This window comes from Apteryx mantelli, chromosome 21 (assembly GCF_036417845.1).
Source record: "Apteryx mantelli isolate bAptMan1 chromosome 21, bAptMan1.hap1, whole genome shotgun sequence".
Lineage (NCBI taxonomy): Eukaryota > Metazoa > Chordata > Aves > Apterygiformes > Apterygidae > Apteryx > Apteryx mantelli.
In genome coordinates, this window is record NC_089998.1 from 9785431 (window position 1) to 9811000 (window position 25570).

Consider the following 25570-nt stretch of genomic DNA (forward strand, 5'->3'; position numbering starts at 1 on the left):
ATCTAAGAAGGGAAGATGTACACGGCCGTTACTGCCATGCTTTAGCTCCCTTCAACCACAACTCTATAAGGACCTCATCCACAGATACAGCACAGAAGCTGGATTCTGTTTTGCATGAAACCAAAGTGGAAAATGTGCTCCAGGACCACACCTGATGTGCTCCAACTGCTAATGCCATTCAGGTCCTGGGACCAGATTAGAGTTAGTCTGAAGTAAACCTCCCTCAAACACATATAGTGTTGACGTCAGGTCTTCATTAACAACTGTTTTGCGCTACAGATCCACTTATATTGGGCCACAATACTTGCTAATGTAGCCAGAGCCATTCATCCTTTTAAGGTCCTTTTACACTGTCAAAACAGCATGGAAGGGGCCTCTGTGCATTAGAAATCAGGCCCAAGGCACTCAGCAGTTGAGTATCAGTCTTCTGTTTTTTACATGAATAGTGCCATTGAAGTGAATGAGTTTATTCATTCAAGTGAGGCAAGTAAAATTTGGGCCATGGTGTGCACTTTGTGTAAAAATATCTGCAGAGATTTACAGTATTCCCACACACAGATAAGATTATACTTAGCCAATTTTACCTCCTACTTGTCTTGCACAGTGACCCAATTTTGCAAATTGACACAGGCATGTATCTTTAACCATGCAATGCTGGACACATGGGTACTTAAAGTTAAGCACATGAGCTTTTCCGGTATTAGTCACTCTAATACTGCTATTATGTTTGTTTTGATTAATACATCAGAAGTTTTGGCTTGTTTTAGACAGGAAAATGTATACATTTCAGTGACATTTTAAAATGGTCACAGAAATATTTCTGTATCTCTTAGTTTCAGGAATTTCATTTTAACAAAGAATTGGACTCAAACTACTTGAGACTGTCTCTTTAAATCACTTCAGTAATAAGGAACACACAGATCTGAAATCCCAAAGGATATTTTTCTAGAAAATCACTATTTATTTAACATATGATAACTCTGTTATGAAATTTTAGATTTAGCAGGCTATCCATTGTATGTCATTTAAGAAGCAGCTAACTAAGGGTTATTAAGAACATATTGATTGAGTTATAAGAAATATGTAATAAAGACATATTTGGTTACATAACAATTAACTCTCTATCAATATGTTTCAAGAGGCAGATGGTATTTATTTAACACACAATAAGTATCTTCTGAAATCTAAATTAAATTGGAGAAACTTAAGTTACCTATGAATATGGGCTAAAGATTTTTGAATTAATTTTCAGTACTTCACATACTCCTTTTCACACGTAGGTTATAAAAGCATTCTGTTGCAAGACTGCAGTTCAAACAAATACTGTTCAGAGCACAAGACCCTTCTCTATCAACTCCTCATATGACCTAATCTTTCCCCTCTGGTATCAATCTGCAATTCAGGGGGAAAATCTCCTCCGAGCAGATGACGCTAGCTATCTGCACACTCAAATCTAGTGCAAGGCAGCCATTGAAATGGCCAGGGTGTCCTAACACTCAGCGCTGGAAGAAGCTTCATCCACACTGGAGACAGTGGGCTTCAAGGTACTCTCACTAAATAAAGTAGCTGTGCTGAGACAGCTAATATGTTTGTAAATTTGGGCTCCTGTGATACACTGCTACACTGTGATATACTGCTATAGTCCTGAAGAATACTCAACGTTTGTTCTTTATACAGTAATGAAGCAGAAGATGGAGATAAAATGCAAGCAGGGGAGGTGAGTTAACAGTAGTGTGAGAAGGTCAATTATTTAGGAAGATCTTTGTTAGGACTCCTGTAGCTCCCACAGCCTGTTCAAGCTCTGCATAAGAGTATTTCAGTGAAATGCCTCATTGCTCAGGTTACGCCTGAGGTAGGGCTGCTCTAGCTATGAGTTGCAATGTGTTGCAAATCTTGTCCACAGCCCTGGATGCATTTTCATTTTGCATTCGTGACACCACCTGGCTGCACACGTATCAGAGGCAAACATGTACATGCATGCCAACCTACACACTCTCTTCAAGATGCAGCTAGATGACACCTGCAGGATATTCAGGACTTTAGGCCTATCATCCTTACAATTTACTGACATGCAGACAGACTGTAGAAGAAGGGGGCTGGTTTCTCATAGGCGGCCCTCTCTTCTCCTAGAGATCTGCTACACAGACACTCTGCAGAGGAAGTGGCAGAAGTGGCTTCATTTTCTCCTTTTGAATACCTGCTGCAGAGCATTGGACACAGTCCTTTGACTCTGCCTTGCTCAACTCCCATCTCAGACCTGCAGCTCAGGGTAGGAGGCAGCGTTTGCCATCCTCCCAGGCCCTGCCACCTCCTTGCCCTGTGAGACTATAGCGCTCCCTTGCCTGTGAGCCCCGTGTCGTCATGGGATCACAAACAAGATTTGTCCTGTCCTTGCAAAGGAAAAGTGCAAGAGGAGGAGGAGGAATTTTCAGGCAGAGCTGAAAACTACAGGTATTTGTGAGCAGCAATAACAGCAGGAGTCACATGGCCAGAATCACTGATTGAAAATTCCTCCTGTAACATATGGAAGAAGATTTGCCCTTTACATGGCAAATCAATGGCCCTCAACAGAGTGCTACAGGCTCAGAAGGGAACAACAGAAAACAGATCAATAATCTCCTCAATATGAACCAATTTAGGAAAGCATCCTTAACCCATACAGAACGTAGCACGTGTTAAAAATGTTTTCCTGGAGTGGAGACCTGGGTTGTTTCCCTGTTCTCCCCTTTCAGTTCAGTTCAGTGCAAGATTACAGAGCAGCGCGTGATCACCTTTCAAAGAAGTGGCCATCAATGGGTGGAAACCACTCCAGGGTGACGGAGGTGGAGGTCCGAGCCACAATCTGGGGGGCAATTGCAATAGGAGCCGGTTTCTTGGTGGGCTGCCAGCCCTGATACACAAGATCCAAGTAGCAGTGCATCCTGGCCACTTGGTTGGGCGTGAAGGAGTTGGTGCAGTCATCATCTGAAATTAAAACAGAAATCAGATCAACGACACAGGAGATAAGGAAAGAGCAAGAGAGAGAATTATGACCTGCTGAATGTGAGCTTCTTGCACAGGCCTGGATGGGTTCTTGCAGCACTCAAAACTTAATGGCCTGTGAACAAATTAGTGCAGTCATCACTTCTGGAGGCAGGTGAAAGGAAACAAAAGTTAAAAAGGGGAAAAAATAAATCAATGAACGTTCCCTCCCTTCAGTCCAGGTCACATGTGAAGCACCTAGAGGTCACCCCAAGATGGGGAACAGGGACACATGGAGATGAAGAGCCAGAAAGCCTCAGTGCAGCACCTTCTGGTCAGAGTTGGGGCTACCAGTGAACCTCTGAACTTGGGAGACTCTTCTTTTTAAGAAAACACATCTGAGAGAGAGGATAAAAGTGCATTTCACTAAAGGACTCTTTTTCATCCCTTTTCTGTTGCATACATTCCTCTGACTCCCTTTCTGGAAATATGCTTTCCACACAAACATCTCACCCTGCTCTTGAGCATCTGCCCATTGCAGACTGGCTCAGCATATCAGGAAAAGCTACTGTCTCATGAGGCCTTGTACAGAAATAAGGTGGTTATCTGCCCTGAGGAAATACAAAAGCATCTGCACCACAAGATAGAGATCTTCTGTCTCCCTCTGCCTACTGGAAGAACTGAGTCATTGCTAGCCTGCTTCACCGCCTCTTAGAAAGTCAATGGGACGAAGATCAACTTCCCTCGGTCCAAAGGTAGAAAAAGGGGGTGAATCCCTCTACCACCCCCACCGAAATCAAAGCAGCACTAGAGGAGGCCACAGAAGCACCCATTCCTCACAGTACAGGCAGCCGGTCCACAGTAGGAGGGACGAGTGGTCCTTCACTCAGATGGGGCTGCACCGAGGCTGCCCAGGAAACATTTGAGACCAACTCACATAGAACAGAGGCTACCACAGGGCAAAAACTGGTTGTGATATGGGGGTTATTTCCTCCTTCCAGGTGCAGTCAAGTGACATTTTAAGACAGGTGAAAAATTGAAAAATTTGCCATTGGAATAGCTTGTGAAAGCACAGGAAAGACAATGTTAGGATAAAGCATTGACTGGGATTCATGGCAACTGTGTGCAATAGACTTTGACAGATTTCTTAGATTTAAAAAAACCACACATTTGAAAAATATTTTAACATAATTAAAACATTTTTGTTAAAATTTCCGAATGAACAAAAACATATATGAAAAGTTCTGAAAAATCAATTTAAAATCATATATAAAATTTGATTAAAAGTGGAAAATTCTGGTTCAGTATAATAACTTTTTTTCTATTAAAAATGTCCAAAAATTAAAATTATGATTCAAAACCCTTTTCAACCTTTTCATGACTATTTTTGATATTGCAAATTTCTTTCTGATTGAAAAAAGGAGAAATCATTTTGCTGGATAATTTCCCATAAATATCCACAGTACCTTTGGGTTTCTCATTTCATGTGTTTTTCCCAAGCATGATTTGGGAATAAGAACATATCTAGCAAAATCAGTTACCAAAATGTACTTTCTGAACACCCAACAATCTCAAAACTACAGTGCCCTGAAGGGGTGGAAAATTACCATTTCTCTATTGTGCAATCACAGTAGAAATAACTATGTTGTGCAAAGTCACCCAGAAAAGTTATGATGAAGAACCGGATGCTAGCACTTTAACCGGTTTTCTGATACTCTTCCCATCAGATGAGAAGCTCTTGGAAACACAGAGAGTTTCTTCACACATGTTTGCAGAGCTCCTAACACAGTAAAGCCTCAGTCTCAGAGGCGACCTCTGCATGCTGCTGCGATACAAACAGCAATGATAATTTTGCTCAGGTCAAGTAATACACTTTTCTGGGAAGATGCGGGTCACCGGAGGCTGTTCAGTGAATTGCCTGTGTGTTGCCAGTTTGATATTGTAATAGCACTATGAGGTGCTCAGACGTCTTCAGGTCTATGCCCTGAGAAACTCAAGAGGAATGAGAAAATATGTATCTGTTTTAAAGAAAAAGGTAAATTTGCTGGTTAATTTAAAACCTTACCACATCTTCCTTGAGACACAAGCTAAAGGAGATGGCTTTGGTTGGGATCTTGCTCAAATTGCGGCCCCAAATGCAGTCCTGCTGCTGCTAATGCAGCAAGGACCCCTCAGAACATACGTTCTCCTGTGTCTTTTCTGGGCTAATTCCACAGAGCAGTGAATCTCCCCTCATCAGACATGCTCATCAGATAGACAGACATACCCAGCTTGAAAATACCTACCAAATCCCTCTGGGTATGCAGAAAGCTGCTTTAATATGACATCTTTGGATTTCCTCAATAATTATCGATGGTCTATCTCTGAGCATGCTGTAAAAGCCATAAATATTCTTCACAGAAGCCCGGAAGGGGACAAAGGCCCTTAATAGCCATCATAAAGGAACAATAAAATATATATAGGACAAAGCAGGGAGACAACAGCACAGGAGAAAGATGACCTGCGTTCTCAATCTGTCCAAACATCAGCACAGGCTGTGTCCTGGAGGAGCGGAAAAGGAGGAGAGCTGAGGGAGAAAGATATTTCACTCGGTCACTTGATTTCAAGAAAGGCTCAGGATCCTCACATGAAATAATAGTTAGAGAAATTCAAGAGACTTTGCTAGGATGATTGTTCCAACAGAATTCAGATGCAAATTCCTGCTGATTTCATTGAGAGTGGTCTAAAAGAATAACTTTTTTTTTTTTATTTGGAAACAACATGGCTATTTGGACTTGTAAAAAGAATACAAAAATTTGTCACACTTCTTGATCTTCTGGACTTTATGACTTGTTATTTTATGGGGAAAAAAACTACCCTTAAGTCAGTGCTTTGCTACAGAATTGGGGGTGACTGGATGGATGGATGCTAGAGAGGGACAGACAAACATGGCATGATTAAATTCTATACAAGCAGTAAAAAAGAAGGGAAAAAAAGGCAATGTTTAGAGCCTCATGACCTCAACCTGGATGTTTCAAAGGTATATCTACAGCAATTTGATATCCTGATATGATTTTTATTCCACTGGCAACAACAGAAAAGCAAACAGATTCATGCATGAGCTCAAGAGATGCCTATCATGTCGCTTCACTTAATTTTTCAAGAAGAAATAAATGGTTTCTGCTCACAGCACCAGCACATCTTTAGTTCCCAATAGCAGATAGGTATCTGTGTGCTCTGTCTCTCTGTCTCATCTCTCGAAAGAGTTGGCAAGGCAAATTCTCTTTGGAAGAAGAGACCTTGGCATTTTGAAACATGCACACTCCACCCCTTTTCCCATACACATAAGCAGATTTGGTGGAGGGGTATTATAATCCAAAGGGGTACCTACTTGTATGTGTGATATTACCAGAAGAATATATCAGGCAGTAAGACTTTCTGCCCTACTGCATGCATGAAAAGTGCATAACACGTTGAAGAGCTGACTCAGTGTGTGTACGCTTGTCCCTGAAAACACCCTCTAAACAAATAGAAAAATAAGAGAAACCTAAGCATCAGTTTAAGCCAGTGCCATGAAGGGCATAAAATCATTTATGTTATAAATCATTTCAGTCTGTGCCCCAGCTGACATTAAACACTTTGCTTTCCTACAGTTTTATTACAGAATAAGCACTCTTATGACCTTCTGAGTGGGCAATCTGTGTATCTGCCTGTAGTATAAAGGTGCCCTTCAGTAGTTATGAGTGTATTGGCCACCTTTAAAACATTGTTGATGTTGCCAGCTCAGTGTCACAGCCCTTCATCATGACTAGACCCTGTGACCCAATGTATGGGTAAATACTGTCCAAGGTATCTTTTTTCTCTCTGCAAAATAAAATAGGATCCTTTATTTCTCCTTGAACTTCCAAGGGTGGAGTAAGGGTGCCACTCCAAGCCTTTCTGATGCGCAGAAGCAAGGGTCTCATGCCTACGTTTGTCTGAAAGACAGACGCAAGGATCCCCCCTACATTTGTCTGATGGGCAGCGTTACAGGAGCTCAGCATGCCCTCTTTGCGTCATGCAATGCAGTGTCAGCATTGCCTCCCAGCTCGCATCTGCATGGGAGATTTCTCCCAGCACAGCTCTGGTGGTAGGAAATGCTGTGATCCCCAAACAACACAGCTGTGCCAACAGAAGCCTCTGGTGTATACAGAGTTGTAACTACAAAATCAGGCTTTTGCTGATAAAGCTCGTTCCACTTGGCGGGGCAGTTTTACTGCCGTGGTACAGAGCCTTCGTAGTTGCACTCCCACCACAAACCAGCACAGCACATTGGTATACTTCTACCAGAACAGCAATCCCGATACAGGGGTTATCCCAGTATTCACGCTCTGATGATGAAACTCAGAGATGTGAGTGATTGTAGCTGAACCTCAGTGAACCCAAATCCAACAACAAACACAGTATTTGAACAAACACATCATGAGCAGCATCTCATTAGCTGCCTACCCGTCATAGGTTCATCCCACCGCCTTTTTGGTATCAATATTCACCTGACATTCGTCATCTCCTTCAGGGCAGGAAAACGCTGAATTTGGGGTTTTTCAAAGGAGACCTCTCAGATCAGGTACCCACACCCCAGGTGTGGGTAGAGCATTTAGAAGCTGTTTTCTTAATGCTTGTCTCATTTCTTCCCTCTACCTAGTTGTCACATAAAACTATGAAAACTTTGGGAAAGCTAGGAGAAAATCACAAGAACTGCAAGGGGTTCCCAAGGCTATCAAGGTCAGCTCCTCATCAAGTTTGGCCCTAGATCTGTGGACCCAGATGTCAGCATAAAGCCCCACATGAAATAGACTGTAGAAATCAGAGGTAATATTGCTGTTCCTTATTCCCACCCAACTACAGTCCACAACAGCAAACGAAGGAAGGCTGCGTACCTGCATAACTCATGAAGTTACTGAACGGTGTGTTTAGGAAACTGTGAAAACCACACGTGTCATTGCCAGGTCCAGGATCCCCACACAGCTTGTGCTTAGGGGCAGGGTTTGTATCACTGCAGAGGTCCCCGGTCTCAAAGGAGGGCTCAGTTTCCATGCACGGATCACTGCAGGAGAGGATCTCTGAGATACCCCGGAAGACATGATAGAGTCCCAGGCTGTGCCCAATTTCATGGATCATTGTGTGTGTGTGGCCAGGAATTCCATAGAAGGAGGGATTCAGCACAATGCCACCTACAAGGAGAAAAAAAAGAAGATCTGCATTTGCCTTGTCTCTCAGGAAAAGCAAGAGAAAGGGAAAGAAGTCTATTCTAAGGGCAGATCCACCAGCAGTTCATCTGATCCTCCATAGTAGACAGCCTTTTGGCACAATCAGGCACATTGCCTCCTCAGAGAAACAGGAGAGCAAGGCTTAATCCCATCTGTAATCAGGGATTCTAAGGATAAGGAATCAGGGGACAAACTCCAATGTCCTAAACCAAAACAGAGTGACAATGAGTCTTCCTAGTGAATATGGTCAATTCGGTTGGCTTGTTTTTAACTCAGACAAAATTCCCACATGCAATCACCTCATACAATGTAATTTCAAATCATCTAGTGTGCTTAAATATAATGCTTCCCTCTAGATAAGTGTAAGCAATGCATTTGATATCAAAAGGCAAATAAAACATACCTGGAACATTCACTGTACATTATTCTGGGGGGTAACTTACAATACACCCTAAGAGTCACAGTATGTGTTGCCAACATTTGCAAACTAATAGCTGGACAAAAAAAAATAGAATATGCACAGTGCTAGGAAGGGGGAGATTTTTGTGGGGTGTGCTCTGATCATATAGACAGCTTTGAAGTAACTGTCATTAATATACTCAGTCAAGCCTAGTTTGATCTGAACTGTCTGCGACAGTACTGCACAGTCCACTAATGAATATGCATAAGTCTAATGTGTCAAAAAATTTGAAATCCTGGAACATGATAGTTCTAAAAGATTTCTGTGGTTGTTAAATATGTGCAAAGAAACAGAATGGTGATTTTTTGTTGTGTGAATTATGGGATGTGTAGATAAGCAAATAGTAAATTAGTAGGGCTTTACAGTATATTGAATTAATCATAAGAATTATATTTTTAGCTCAGCTAGATGTACCTTTGGATTTATGATATGCCCTATATTTTCGCTGTTTATCTCGTTGGCCTCAACTTTTCCAAGCCTTTTAGTTAAAACTGTTTGTGTATATTGCCTACCAAAAGAAGGGGAGACTGGTTTGGAAAAGAAATAACAGTAAAACAAATCTTGGATATGGTGCAATATTAATTTAGTGCCAATGAAGAGAGAAAAGGTTTTGGCAGGAGGAATTTTATCAGTGACTCTAACAGAAAAGATGAGATCACCAGGTTCTGACACATCATAGATGCTTCATTCTCATCTGCTCGGCAACTTTTGTTGCAATAACCATGGAATTACAGAAAAATAAGACTGAGAAGATCTCAAGAAGTCATGTAATTCAGCTCCCAAACAAAACAAGACAAATTAGGCCTATATCATCCCTGACATATATTGGCCTAATGTCTTTTCATAACCTCTGATGACACAACTGCCCCAGCAATCAAGTTCAGCACTTGGTATCCTTACCATTAGATGGATTTTCCTAATATCTAATCTGAATCAATTTTTTAGCAATTGAAGTTCATGGCTTCAAGTCCTGCCTAGCATGGATACAAAGAACAGAAAATTCTTCTCCCATTTCATTAGCTTTTATGAGTTTGTTATCATCCCCACTTCAGGCTCTTTTCCTTTAGTCTCAATAACCTTAATCCATTCAACCTTCCCTTGTAGCTCAAGTCTTCTTCTAGACCTCCCTGACTGTTGTTCTCCTTTGGTTTTCCCAGTTGTCTCACGTTTTCCTTCAAGTTCAGCGTCCAAACATGACACAGTGCTCCAGCTGAAATTTTATTGATGCTGAACAGAGAGGAAGGACTACTTTGTATGTCTTGCAAGGACACACACATTCATAGGCAAGAGAGAGAAGAGAACACTGTGTGCGGGGGCATAGGTGAATGCACGCACACAGTGCAGAGAAGGATCACATGTGCATGCATATATGCACATATCTACATGCTTACATATGTATAAAGTAATGGAGTTGCAGAGCCATTTACATCCTGAGCGTATCTGGGTATATTGTTTTGCAAGGGTCTCTTTCCCAAAGATACTTTTGGAGTTTGTTTTCCAGTTCCAGGAGTACTGGCGAAATTCCTCAGCAGGAGGTACCTTCAAAATAAAGGCTGGCTAAATGGTTCTGGCACTGGACAGCCCAGAGGCAGCTGGAGAGGGTGATTTTATTTTTGCCTTTGTTGAAAATTTATATTTTTCACAGCTGTCAAGAATCTAAATCAATTGCAGTTTTACAGAAAAGATAAACTCCCTCACCCAGACAATCTCTATCCCAGCCTTTAGATCTGCACCACAGGACGTATTTCATATTTTTTATTAAGTACATATTGGATTTATAGAAGAGAGTAAAAAAGATTAAAGATGAATTCTTACAGACCAAGCACAGGTCTGGGAGGGCTATTATGACAGGAAATTATGACCATTATTTATTTATTTTTACTTTTTTTCCACTGTGAATCAACTTTAAACTGTCGGTTAATGTCTTTTTCTCGTGAGATCTCTCTTTGGTCAATGAATTCTGTCAATACACTGTAGGAGCTGAATTTAAATTGTTTTGCTCAGGCACGATGTCGACAATTAGCTTAAAGAAGTGACAGAACAACTCATTAGGGCTTTGAGCAAGCCCCAGTCCTCTCGCAGAAGGATCTTGGTGCTCCAGAGTTTTCCCCTTTTTCTCTGCTCCCTTCCACGGCGACACTAAGGGAAGCTGTGAAAACACCCATTTAGGGGAGGATCAGATGTACTGCAGCCTCACTTCATTCCAGCAGTAGCATTAAGGGTAAAGTTTCCCAAAGGCAACCCAAACTGTTGCACAGTCACAAGCAATCGGAATTACTGCGGGGCTGGTGCAGGCATTCATAGCTCTTCTGTTTCAGGCTCTGCCTGCAGGAGCCCATGGAGGTGGTGCTGTAGGCAAGCTGGAGTGGAAGGGGCTTCATTTCCAGCCTTGCTCGGCAGGAGTCACTGTTCGGACCCCTGTCAGTGCCAAGTCCTAGGGAAGGGAAGTTTGCTCATGCTTCTTGCAGAGCAGCTGGATAATAAAATGCGGAGGCCAGCTCCCCCTGCTTGGTCTGCCCATGGAGCCTCTCAACTATGGAGAGAGGCGACCATAAGGAGATTTTAACATCTAGGTTTGGGGGTAATGTGCTTTTGAACATAGAAAAGCCTCACTGCCTCTGATAGTTTGAGTGTAAGGTTGATGCTTTGTAATTCAGCTCCCATAATATGTTTCAAAATAATGCACACCATATTTGCTCTCCTCATCTGGGCTCTACATTTGCCACATCTTTTTTGTTTTGCTCAACTTGGGCTTGGGTAACGTAAAAACTGATAGAAATAGTCTTTCACAAAGATCGAACTTTGCCTAAACTGGACTTCACTTCCAGTCTTGAAAGGTCTGAACAAGCTGAAGAAATGTCTGGAAAACTTGTGTGAGTCCCTGCTCTTACAAGATTACCAGATCGGATTTGCAGCCCTAGGGAAGTTCACGCAGTTAAGATAAGTATGTGCAGACTCGGTGGGTGCCTTCTGAACCTTTTGAGGTTCATTTGATATTTTGCAAGGAACAGAGGTCCAGTGGCACTGCAGGTGTCAGGGCAATGACTCATTTGGTAGGATGCATAGCTTTGTCTGGATTCCTGGGTTATAGCAGCCGTATTCAACAACCGAGTTATGAAACACACAGGACAATCTGCAGGGCAGTGAACTCTTTCCAGTTCCACTCAAATGAACATTAGAAATACAAGGATCTCACAGTTTGCTCTTTTGCACATTGGTAGAGAAAAACAGCATGTGCACTGTATTTTGTGAGGAAAATTAATCGAACACAAACTAAATAATGAACTAAGGATCATATCATAACAGGCTAAGGTTAATAATTCACTTCCCTCTAGCATTCCCCCACCTATCCCCTCAATCTTCTTTGCAAAGTGCTCCCATGGAGTGAATGCCCTGTAAAGTAGCTTCACTTAAAAGGTGAAATACTTTCAGCTTGACATCATCTACAAATACCATAATATGCTTTGGGTTTATAACCTAATATTTTCCTGGTTGTGAGCCAGTATCTGGGAATCGTGAAATACTTTTTTTCCCCTGACTATATATTAGAGGAATGATAAGAAATCAGAACAGAGCTCAACGCATATTTGTCTTTCCTTCTTAGTGTCTCACAAGAATGCTTTACAAAGAGGAAACATCTTTATCACTCACCTAGATGCATCAAGGCTTCCTTGTCCCAGGGCCAAGTTGCCACTCCAGCCAGCTCTTCCTCAGAGGAGTTGGCAAAGAAGATGTTGAGGTGTGTGGATCCATCCAGTTTGAGTATGTTCTTCAGTTCATTGACATCTAAGTACGCTCTGCAAAAGAGAAATCCATTTTTCTAAAGGTGACACAAAAAGCAACAGAGAATTGAAGAAATGCTGCAATCCAGGCAAAGATCTTATAATATCCTGAGTACCAGTCTTCTGAAATATTTTAATAACCCACTCCCAAACTTCAATTACTTTGCATTCATATAGTCAATCTCATCTGAGGTCTTCCAGCAATTGATTAGCTAAAGCTGCAAAATCCAAACATAAAACCATCCACATTCCTAAGATCAGTATAGGACTCTATTTATTATGAATGTAATTAACCGTGTATTATGGTCAGTAAATCTTTCTGTATCAGCAGTTACCTTGCACGTTTCCTCTAAGCTGTTTATTATTGTTACCTATAATTCTCCTCCACAATAACAAGTTTCATGTCTTCAGGCTAGCACAAAGCAAGCACCAGCTCATGAAGCTATTCCTTCAGCCCAAGCGGCAGTCACTTGCGCTGAGACACACATGGTCTAACCCTGACACAGGATGTGTCTTAGGGAATTGCTATTTCCAGCAAGGAAAGTAGTGCCAAGGAGATAGGAGTAAGCAAAACAAGGTTAGATCTGCTGTGTTCAAACCCTGCGAAATAATAAGCAAAACCAGTCAAGCCTACAAGTGGGCAAAAATATTACTGACAGGCAAAGTGTTTCCCTCCCAAATTCCTGACAGAAGTACCTGGGAGAAATGCTCTGAACTGAATTGTTGCTTGGGATCCATTCCTAAGCATCCATTCCTAAGAGTTTTGCTCCTTGCTGTCTTGGGAACCAGATATCGTACGCATTACAACAAATTTCTATTGGAGAAGCAGGTCCCACATCATGCCATAAATTTCTAAAGCTGCTTACAGGTCTCCCGAGAAGAGCAGGATTTCTTTTTAGCTTTTGGGATGTCTGAAGGTTACAGAGAAATTTGTTTGTGGGCCAGCAACTTCAATCCCCTAAATTCAACAGCCTTTGTAAGTACTTTTGGCTCTCCTTTGGAGGAACAGCCTTTTCTATACTTGAATATAGGAGAAGCAAGCTTGTCAAAGCCTATACTGTACTGTCACACTGGTTCCAGTGGTATCACGATACTCTGTCTCAGAGGACAGCTGGAGAAAGTGAAGCATGAGAGTGAATCCATAGGTTCTCTGTCTCCAGCCCGCACTGTCTCTTGGTATTAAGTTTTGTACCAACACAAGATCTAAAACACGGATGAGTTGTACTATCTTCACTTGCCCAGGGAAAATAACATAAAGAGAGATCACAAGGGTTTGTCACTGAGTCAGTCTCCTAACTGCAAGCATGGTTCACCAGCTTGTGAGGAAAGAACATCATTATGGCCTTGAGCAGGTTGATACCTGCTTCCTCAAGTCCCCCTTTCCATATGTGCATGGGTGTGTATATATTCATGTAGCTCTCACAAATCAAATGCACTCACTTTGAGTAAGTAGGGTTCCTTCCCTGCATACTTTGCAAGGCTTTCATTCCCAGAAGGGTGGAAAAAAAAAACAGGGGAGTTGGCTCAACACCAAGATCTTTCTGTCCTTCCCTGGAGGACTCCCCAATGGAAAACACATTCATATTTCCACAATAGTTTCCCCTGCCACTTGCTTAAGTCATTGCCTCCAAAATAGTTCATGGCTGGGTGTCCCCAGGCCCTCGCTGACTCATGGAGGAAGACATGCTCTTTGGGGACACCAATGGAAGGGTATGTTTCCATTCCATACAGTGTTTATCTTCTGATCAATGTGGATGACATCCTGAAGGACAGGTCAGCACTGTGACCCTTTACACATTTCTCATCTCTCCACTGTTCCCAATACATCTATCTTTCTCTTAGCTCCTCAAGCTTGCTCTGCATGTATCTGCCCAATGTTCTGAGCTTGTCCTAAATCTATTTCCAGGATCTTCTTCGTGTCTTAAATCATCTTTTCCAAACATAGGCTCATTGCTAAATGTGTCCATGAGCAATAGCTTGAAATTACATGAGTGCTTATGTGCATTTCCAAATAAAAATGTAAGAGTATTAGAGGGAAAAATGTGATAGAGCATGTGTACTTACGAACAGGATAATACATATGTTGGCATGTGCAAGAGCATCAGAACAGGAGTGAGTAAAGGCATAAGAGAGAATGTGGCAGTGACGTGGTACTTTGTGAGAGAGAGAACAGGACAGAAAGAGAAGCATTGTGTAACTTTGAGTAGAAAAATGTTTGTGTGTTTTGTATCGTTGTGGGAAAGAAAGACCCACTGTTTGCGTTTGAGACCGCTGTCGTGGACTGTGGATGAAAGCATTTTATGGTCTAAGTAAATCCATACAGTAGTAACTATAATCAAACTCTCCTCCTGAGGTTATCACTTTTATCCTCTCTCTTCTCTTATAGTTTCAAATGATCTAAACTGATATCTCTTTTAATCTCAGTTGTCTTTTTGCCTACTGTCTACACAAGCCAATCCCCAGCTATGTCCCCTATCACATTCTCAATGCATGGGCACACTCACTCTCCCAGTTATTTACATGCAGGATATGTGCTTCAACATCTAGGGCTGTTTTGTACATGGATTATTACTGCAGACAACATCCAGAACAGATAGTATTTAACTAATTTGCCAGTGATGCCAGTGCATCACCAAGACTGAATTCATATCTAATGTAAATCCACTGTACCAAGTAAATTGGACTTGGTTTTACAGTATTCCTCTGACCACTACCCCCCTGTTAGCCAACAAAAGTCTGTGAATGAGCAGATTGTATTAAAATGGTATAAAAACAGAATGCTAAAAGGGTTTTTAGCCAAGGCTCTGCACAGGATTGGGTGTAAACAGATCATGCTTGCTTGGGAGGAAGTAAATGTAACCCCTTTTGTAAAAGCACAGTGCAACCCACAACACATAAACATATCAGGCCTCTAGTTTAGTCAAATCCTTTGTAAGTGTGTGAACATGTGCCTGCGTGTGCATGCATGCACTGAGGTATGAGTGTGCAAGCAAGGGTTTGGATTGTGCATATGTGCAAGTCAGCCAAGAGCGTGTATGCAAGGGAACCAACACACATATGCGTGTGTGTGTGTGCATGTGCATGTGTGTGTGCGCGTGCATGCGTGCGTGTAAGAGATAAAAACATGAGCTGGAATTCCTTCCTCTCCTTCCTCCCCATGTTTCTAATAACCTCCCATCCCTATCCATCATCACCACATTCCTACACTCAAGGAGGCATAAATTAACTACTTTTGCAGTTCATGTCCAACTACGTAGCCGCAGGCAGCAGACCCAACAGTTACCAGGTCAAAATAGTTTTCAGTTATTGCATTGGACTGGGCTGACTCCCCCCTGCTGCTGCGGCTGCTTTGTTATCAGCCCAGACTATCTGACCCAATGCAATCTGTGAGCATTGCTTACACTTCTCAAGGTTATGTGGGTCCCCTGATAGAGGACATAATGTCTGTCACATGGGCTTGTGCCAAAGAGAACCAAAGAGCCCAGCCTCTCCAGCACTGCCAAACTCGCATTTCAAAGACATGAGTGCAGTCTTGGAAAGGGATCAAAGCCTTTCCAACTGTCATTAGAATATTTCCTTTATGCATCTCTCCGTGAGTGCCAGCAACATATTTCATAAAATTCATTGGCTCGAGATGGTACCTCCAATATAAACCTGAATGGGGGAACTGTCAGGGCAAGTCTATGTGGAAAACAAAACAAAATCCAAAGCACAACAAAACATGTGCAATTCCTGTAATGGAAAAAACATACGATGCTGCGAGCGTGCCTTGCTCAAGAAAGCCTAATGAGCCTATTAGTGCATCATAAAAGGTCTCCTTTGCTAGAATCTGTTTTAGACATAGAAATTCTATGGGCTGTTTAAAGCCATTTGGGACACTGAATCATATCAGGCAATGTGCACATTCCCACCCAGATCTTTGCACAGATTTACTTGTTCAATGCACAGCTCTGGTTTGTTTTTTTCCTCCACTGCAGAGCGAATAGCACTCTGGAATTGCACCGTACAACAGCTCACTCTTATCCAGTAAGCCCTAGACCTCAATCAGTAATATGTATCCCATACAGTACTCCAGTTTCAATCTAATGGAGGCTTTAGCTCATCTAGCAGTGTCTCGCGACTGCCCTACTCTCCACTCAGCACGCCCCAGCAGTCATCCAAGCCATTATCCCTGGGCCTTTCTCATCTATCAAGCCCATTTCCTGTCAATTTGGGCTGTGGCTTCTACACAGCAGGACTCAGCCCCAGTCAGTGAGGCAAAACCTTCACCCGAGCCCCATCTGACAAAGCCGGCCCTATGCCGGCCGTGGGTGCTGCTGCGAGGAGCTCCCTTCTGGTGGCTGTCACCTCCAAATCCAAGTCAAGCTACAGATCTCTGTAGCTTAGCTACAAACATACTTGACAATGGCTTTTAAATTTGGCTGGCATCAGATATCAGGTTCAATTGCATTAAATCTGGACTGGGTGACTGGAATCAAACTGTACTGTAAGTGGGCTGGAAGCTCCTTCCTTCCTCCTCCCTCCTGTTTTTTTCTCCCAGGTACGGTGCCAGAGAACGGCTTTACTGTGCTCACCTAAGTGTAGCTGAGGTGCAGCCTCTTGTTCTTGTGGTTGTTTTCACAAGGAAGACGGAGATTTCCAGCCCTTATTGTTAGGAAATGTTTTGTACTCTCTGCTCTAAGTTATTCTCTATTTGACTTTGTTTTGCCTTTTTCCTTCAAAGACAAGTGTCACTTTACAGCAAGAAAACAAACAGGGTATTTAGAGTATTATTTGCAGGACCCCACACAAACACAGAGTAGGAACTTGGTTATCTGCTCACTGTGGAGTATGGTCTCCAACTGCCTGATGTTTTTCTTAGGAACAAAAGGCACTGCATCTCATCATCTCAAAAAAACACAGAAAAACAAACAAACAACTCATTATGCCAGCATCTTCTGCTGGGAGAAGTCAGCCTCAGAAGGGCCCCATCTCCTCTCTTTACATACAATATCCAATCCACTACCCAGCAGATTCAGCATACGGCAGCGCAGAGTAAGTCTGCCGGGATCACAGGAACTGGGTACACCACTGTCCTTCCCCGTGCCCATTTGTTTCTCCTTTTTTTTTCATCTGATGCTCTCAAAAGAGCCGGCAGCTCTGCTTAAACCAAGGCACAGAATACAGCAAACACAGAGAAAACTTTTCTGGCAGCCTGCGACTGATTCCGGCGTGGTTCCCAATGTGGCAGGATTGAGATGGCTTGGTTGTGCCCTCTTAGACCTTCTGGCTCTGAACTTGGCACCCAGGGCTGACACTAACTCACCGGAGCACCAAAAACACCAGTATGTGTATAACCAGGCCTTTGCCTTCAGTAATGGAGCCACAGAAACACAGGTCTGGAAAGGATATCAAGAGACCGTTGCTGCTATCCCTCTACTCCAGAACAGGAGCATCATACCAAGCAGATTTTTATCTAGCTTATTCTTAAAGACCACGCATGACAAGGACTGTGAAACTGCCCCAGCAACCTGCGTTCAATGTTTTTCGATGCCTTTACTATCAGGAAGTTTTTCCTAAGGTCTACCTGAATCTCTTTTGCTGCAACAGAAGTGCATAACTATTTGTCCCATTCCCCACAAACATGGAGATCAGGTGATTCCCTTCTTCTTTACAAAACCTACTACTTATCTGAAAACTTATGTCTCCTATCAACCTTTTTTTTTTAAAGGCTAAAACCTTGATTTCTTCAGTCTATCCCCACAGGTTACACTTTCAAGATCTCTAGTTGTTTTTGCTGTTCTCATCTGCTCTGTCCACATCTTTCTAAAAGGCTGGTGGTCAAACCCGGACCCAGTCCTCAAGCCAAGAACTTATCAGTGCAGTATAACTGCAACATTAGTCCTGCCTATTAACTCCAGCCTAACATAAAATGCACAGTAGAGCTTTCAGTGCTACAAACAGCTTTACTGTTTTTTTCTTCTTTTCTGTCTAAAGGTCTACCAAAAATCTGAACAAAAAAGGACAATCTACAAACTCTCTTTAGCAGTGGATTTGCAACAACATTTTGCCTGACCTAATGTTAAAGATCCACCTTGGTTGGCAAATTTAATTTTGTACTCATTTTAGAGAGATTGCAATAAATCATCTGAAGCAGGAAATGTGCTTCATCTACATTTAGTTTAGTGTTAATTTAAGACACTGGTGTAAGTGTAATAAAAGTCATGCTAATTTATTGATAAAGGTATAAATCTTTCAGTGATTGGGATAGAGCCTGAAATAGAGTGGAGCCAGAATGTTACAAGTGAAAGGTTTTAGGTCCCAATTTAGATCCAGATCTCTGCCTGTGTTCACACAGAAATCCAAATGTGTAACTGCAATTCTCTGAGCACATTCAAAGCAGGCCGTCGTGTCCTCAAGAGTAAATTGCAAGCATCGTCAGCACACATAAGCTTGGCAGCTTTTAAAAAATTTTGGTCTATTCACTGCAGCAAAACATCCTCCAGAGCCCCCAGATTTGATCTCCCATTACAAGAAAGAAGAGAAATATTTGAGAAAGGAAAAATAATGGTAAGGATCCAACAAAAGACACTTAGTATAATTGCTCAAATATATACGCAGCTTCCTGGGTAGGTTTGCTAACCTGTGCTGAACTCTGTATCATTGTGGTGACACTGCTAATGCACTCAGGTTAGCAAGTTAAAAGCCGGCCCAGGCATTTTTACATCAACGGCAGATCCTACAGTTGAGACTCATCCGAAACAACACAGATTACAAAATAAAAGCCCGCACGGCTACGAAGCACTGGGCGTTCTGTTGATCTTAGGGTGCCCTCCAAAGTACCCTCTTCCAAACTGAATTAATTCTACCTTTATGTTGGTGACTCAGGCTCTACTCACCCTGTGAAAAAACATTACAAAAATAAAGAAAGAAAAATGGAAAAATGGAAAGAATTTTTACTCTGTAAAATATGGGACTCATTTGGGTCTGGGTATTCTTTATCCTGCTACAAAGACTGTGAGCAGCTCCATGGTCTAAATTAGGGAATTTTTACAAACTTTGGGTGGATTTAGTGTCAAGTCATCAGTTTCAGGAAAGTATGTGCCATGAAATGCTGACTTTCCACCAGCACTTCTAGACAATCCTAGAAGTATGCACGTTTCCACTCTAACGTTGTGCACTATTACTCTATATGGCTGCAAGAAATAAAAAATACATAAGGGAAATTACTCACTACTAAATTCTGAAAATCAGTATTATATTTTATAGAACCCTAATGGTGCACCCCTGCTCAGCTCTGTCAGACTTTCTCATAAAAGCTCTCTAATAAAAGATACAACTATATTTCATATAATTGCCTGTAGACAATTTCTGAATGTTGTAAATGAAATATTAACTTAATGGGCTGAACCACAATAACATGTCTGAATAAATCTGATCTTAGGATTTTTCCAAACCTAAGCCTGGGTCCTCTTTTGTTTTGGTTCATTTGAGCTTCCACATCGAGCCAACTTCTGTTCTCATTGGGCTGCGCACAAAGTATCAGCAGTGACTGTGATGTATTTGCTCCAGTGTAAATCTAGAGTTAGTCAGAGCAAAATTTGATTCTCAAAGTGCAGCTTCAGGTTCAAATCCAAAATCTCAAAGGAAACCTCAGTTGAAACGACCAATTTTTGCCCAGTTTCTGGCCAACAAAACTTGCTTTTTTAAGGAGGGAGGCGGGTTTCCTCAGATCTCCACACGGATTCTCTCAAAGGTTTGCAAATCCTTGCCAAATCCTTCACAAACCTGGGCTGAGATTCAGAAATACAGTGAAAACAGATTTTTTTTCCCGGCACTTTTGCTGCTGGTTCTGGCCAGGATAAGAAAGTGTAGAGGCTCGGGGAAAAAGAATGGGGAAAAAGATGATGCAAAAATTTTCAAATGTCAAACATGTTCTGTTTGAAGTCTGGGCAAAAATTGGGGTTGGCTGTTCACATGTACAAAATTCACACCCTCTCTCCCTTTCTCCTCCATGGCTTTACCGCCCACAGGTTATACCAGAGACCTCACCTACAGGTTTATAGAGAGTTGCAGTGCTAAAGATCATAAATACGTGATCACTGAGTCTTCTTCCTTTGCAGGGCTTACGTCCACGAGCGGGGCAACATTTGACTTCACGCTTGTAGTGAGAATTGAAAGTCGCTGTTTCTTTGCAGAATGATAAAAAATAATTAAATTAACCAACTGCACGGAACTAGGAGAAGAAACCCTGCCCAGCCAACTTGCAGGAAGGAAAAGAAAACGAAGGGAAAGCCTTGGCAAAGAGAATCGTGATCTTACTGTACAACTAACTTCTGAGACAGTGAGTAGGATTAAAATATGAAACATTTCAAGAAGAATACCTTTAAAATAGCAAAGCATCATGAGGCATAGATGCATATTTCACAGACCTTCGAAATCAGCAACACTGGCAGGTTTATTTGTTTTGATTGTCTCTTTTTCTTTCTTTTACTACTTTGGGATTTTTTCTCTCTCCTTTTCAAGACTAAAGCCAAATGACCCATGAGAAATGTACTGTAATTTGTCTCTTATCCATCCCTCATCTCCATCTGATATTCCCTCTGCCCTGGTTACCCTGATGTTTTTCCAGACTCTACAGGCTGAACCATTGTAACAAGGAGAAAAGTCAAACGATAAAGAAAGAAGTGGCGTAAGAATATTTTCAGGAACCAGTTCTGTTAAAACAGATTTCCTTTGCTGCTTTTCCGAAACCCTTTTGGCTGCAGCAAACCTCATTCACATACTCGAGAATTTAAAACAGTATAGGAAGGTATATATATTTGAGGCTATTTTAACCATCAGTTATACTGCTTGGCACTTCCACAGTGCTTCCCCTCTGGGCCTCAAAACGCTTCCTAAACATGAGGAGAGAAATTCCACTCTGGTCAAAGCCCTGACACAAGGCCTCTGCGCCGCTCAAAATCCCGTCCAAGGGCTTAAGTGATACTGTAGCGGGACAAGAGACCTTGCGCTGGGCCTCCCCTCAAGAAATCTTACCACGACTGAAGAAGCCACGACGTAGGCAAATGGAATCATTTTCCTTGTCATACGAATGGGAAAACGGAGGTACAGAAGTGCAATAATTTGTTCAAAGGAACGTAATCATTCAGTGTGACAGCTAGGATTAGAAACTACATCTCCAGAGTCTGTGTTCTGTGATAATATAGATCATCTTTCTTTTAAGTAAGTGGTAGCTTGTGTTACTGATCCTTCAGGTTTTCTGCAGTCCTCCCCTTAATTCACAGTCTTTTAGTTGTACTTTACAATCTCCAGAAAGTCCTAAAGGTCTAGGGTCAGGAGATGGAAAGTAAGAGTTCCCTACAATAGGCTGATCCTCCCTGAATCCCTCAGCTTCACTATTTCTGAAGAGGAGGCAAGCACATTTCGTTCATAAACAGATTTTCTTGTGGAATCAGGGCTCTGCTTTCAATGAGTGAGCAGCCACCGTTCTAATAATACTTGGCATTTACATACCACCTCTCATCCCAAAGAGCTTCCAAGAACAACCAACAAATACGTGCATAGTACAGTGCACAATAGTTCAAACAAAGGACATTTTGATTTCAGTCACCAGAACAAACCTGATTTTTTATGAAAAGCACCAGAGACCAGGAATGCAGTCTGTCATCATTCCCATGATCCAAGTCAAGAGTTAGTAGAGGCTCTGTTAATCAGACTGGAGGTTAGAGATCAAGAGGAAATTTGAGGCTTTGACGTAGAATTTCCTTCAAATATCGGAGTGTCTCACTGCAGCTCTTTATATTAAGTTGTCTAACAATTCCCACTATTAACATTAAACTCTTGCCATGTCTATCTCTTCCCCATCCTAGCGGTTCTGCGGTCAAGCTTGAGGTCAAATTTATTGCCCTCCCAAGCAGGTCCCTTGCTGGCATGACCCTTGGGTGTCAGGTCTGGAGTCACCCAGGCTTGGCACTTCCAGAGCCCTGGGAAATTCCTCATGTCCCCTCTGCTCTACAGCACACCTAAAGCGTGGGCTTACCCTACTGCATGGATACTGCTCTGTGCCAGGCTCGGCAGTGTCTGCCTATGCCGCGTGCCCTTGCAGTAGGCAACTGTGGGCAGGTAAGATAGGCCAGGACTCTGCCTGGCACTCCGGTGCATCACCTGCCACAAGAACATTTGCGATTTTGAGGATGCAGGTCAGGCTAGGGAGCATCGTGGTCTTGAGGTGCTCACAGCATCCGGCAGATGGATTGCAATCAGTCGCAGCTCCTTCAAAAGTGTGACTTGTTGCACTGTCCCTGCTCAGGTTTGCAGCTGGGATTTTAAGGGGTCTAGACATTTAGCTATCCCCTTTAGCATCTCCCCTAATTAACCCACAGTAAAAAATGCAGGATGAAAAAAGAACAAGATCAAATTCTTTGCTCCTTTCATCTTATTTTTTGACACTAATCCTCCCTGCACATAAACCCCATGCCACAGAGTGAAATATACATTGCTATTGGAACAAAGAGTGACTTGGAGTCAGGCCCACAGCAGCAAAAAAATAAAATAAAAATCACATATAACCACAAAGGACCTAGCATGTTTATTACAGATACTTCTGTAGCTGATGGGCCAAAATAACCAGCTCAAATATGCATCTTGCAAAACATCATGATTGCTTTGGAGATGCCGCTTCTTTTCTGTTTTTGTTTTTACAACTCATGAACTTCCAAATCTCATTTCTTAACCTCCTGGCAGCATTGTGCTTAATGTCGGTCCTCCTGCAATGGGCAGATCATCAGTGGCTTACAGTTAGGATAATCCCAGTTTTCCTCCTTTCTGAGAAAGAAATGAAAATCTAATTCAAATGAGATTGGTTGAAATTTCTTCTTCTTTCATCGTATGCACGAAAGGGTAGGAGGCACCTAAGTGAGACTGCAAAGAACATAGCCTGGTGATGGAGACCTCAGTTAAGAGAAATTAAGAAAAGCTTATTCCCTGGCACGAAAAGCCTCAAGTTTTCAAAGTTCATGAGATTCTTTTCCCCTCTTCAACAAAGAACCAATATTTACATCTTTTAATTGTCTGGGGTTTGGGGGTATAGATGGGTCGTATTGCTAGGTCTTTATCTTCAGCAATGGAGTCTTGAACATAGCTTTTAAGAAAAAAAAGAAAGTTGAACAATCAGATTCGAAGAACCACCAAATATTATGAGACCTATGAAGGTTGGCTATTCTGGTTCTTTCCCAGTAGTGAAGAGATTACAAGGAAACAGAAAACGGCAATCACTGAAACAGAAGTTTTACATGAGAACATTTCAGCTTTGGAGTTCCCAGAATCCACAATATTGTCAGGTGATCTGGCAGAAACACCAACACACCTGCAATGGAGATAGCTCGGAGTTGCTGAAAGAAAATACTGTGGATGGTGTCTTTTCTAAATCCAAGAAATTTTTTTGAATTCTTATTCCTGTCCAGTAGGAAGACAGAAAGAAAGGAAAAGAAGGAGTTGGAGAGAGGACTTAGGACTTTGTCAAGTGACTAGTGTTAAGAGAGGAAACATGCAGCAGCACTGGCTAGTAACAGGCATTGCTAACATAAGCAGCTCCTTAACATGAAAATCCCATCCCTCATTTCCATCTCTCAAGCTTAAGAGAAGCACAAGAGGAAAGATGTAAATGTGCCTTTTCCAAGCACTCAGGAACTACCACTCCTTTGGGCTTCCTCCCCACCCATGCAGGACGTGGATCTTCTGCATAGAAACAAGGTAAAGCAAATAGCATTCCACATGTGTGCTTTGGAGAGCTGAAGTTTCTTGAACCGAAGAGTATGTCAAGCATAAACGATCCCTTAAATAAACAGTGGGCAGCAGACACCTCAGATGCTGAGGTACTAGACAGATGGCAGGACATTTGTGTTGCTTCACATATGGATCTGCTAACACACATATCAGAGAGCAGGCGTTATCAGTCCAAAACATAAGACTGATTGTAAACATTCCCTGGAGGACACATTTCCCGAAACCCTACCAAATTGCACTGGCAGCTTATAAAAGGTGCAATACCGATCCGGCATGTAACAGTAAACTATAGGAAATCATACCCATATATTTGGCCTTCAGACATGACTGTAGAAATTGACTGTTTTGGCACCTGTGGATCTACTTGAATCAAACACAGACCCCTAGCAAAGTGCTATACAACAATCTATTCTCTTTTGTTGAATACTAACATAAGAAGGGGAAAACTCTAATTTTCCTCCATGACAGACTTCTTGACCTGCTTTTGCCATAAGTGTGATCATGGTAGGCAGTCCAGGCAGTCTAACTTTTGCCTTCCCTGTGATATTTGCTCCCTCTGTCACTTGACTTGCATATCTCAACCATGCATCAACTTTCACTCTGGTTTACTGCAGTAATGTATAGGTAACATGTCACTGAAAACTGCCACTCTTACTTTTCTACAGGACTTAACCTCTTGATGAGTACAACTCTACCTTTGGAAAAGATCCAGCCAAAATTGCAAGTTGTCATTTTTGTCTATTGATTCCCACACAGAGACCCCTAACTATACAAACCTGAATTTCTAAAACTTATGTTGACATGAAATGTCTTGAGTCTGCCCAACAGAGAGGGCCCATTATGAATTCCCTTACCTTTACACCTCCACTGCTGCCAACTTGAGTATATCTCAAGAACTTTGTTAAACCTGAGATCCTGCATTGTTATACTGGGGGGGAGGAGGTGGAGGAGAAGACATCCTGCAACCACCTTTTGGATTCTCTCTCTCTGATGGTTTTCTAGATCAAAAACCGGAAGTGCTTCAGGTATCATTCCCAGATAGATCAAAGAGAACTTTATGTCTGAGTAAGTCAAGAATAGTGAAAGGGCTGAGCCTGCTTTTCTAAAATAAAACAAGCCATTTTAAAGCAAAAACACATGAATAAATCTATGCCCCAAAGTAAAACTATTAGAGGATTTCTGAGTATAGGAGGAGGAAGCCAGGAACTCTTAGCCCTTATCTGAATCCAATTCAGTGCAAGGGGAGAATAAAACGGCACAGATATCTTCAGGCAAAGTGGGAGAAACACCCTGATGTGTCTAACAGAAGCATTTTACTCTGTGTTTGGAAGTTTATCATGACCGATCAATTCTGGAAGAATTAGTGAGTGAGT

General features: G+C 42.1%; 1 protein-coding gene across 1 annotated transcript in view; it reads right to left on the reverse strand.

Annotated features, from left to right (window-relative positions):
• Positions 1-25570, reverse strand: part of PAPPA (pappalysin 1) — a 184015-nt gene that overhangs the window by 117797 nt on the left and 40648 nt on the right. Inside the window, exons 3-5 of the mRNA XM_013953802.2 lie at positions 12301-12446; positions 7860-8153; positions 2772-2964 (exon numbers count right to left, since the gene is read on the reverse strand). Coding sequence (XP_013809256.2) covers positions 2772-2964; positions 7860-8153; positions 12301-12446 — 633 coding nt within the window. The remainder of the gene's footprint in view (positions 1-2771; positions 2965-7859; positions 8154-12300; positions 12447-25570) is intronic.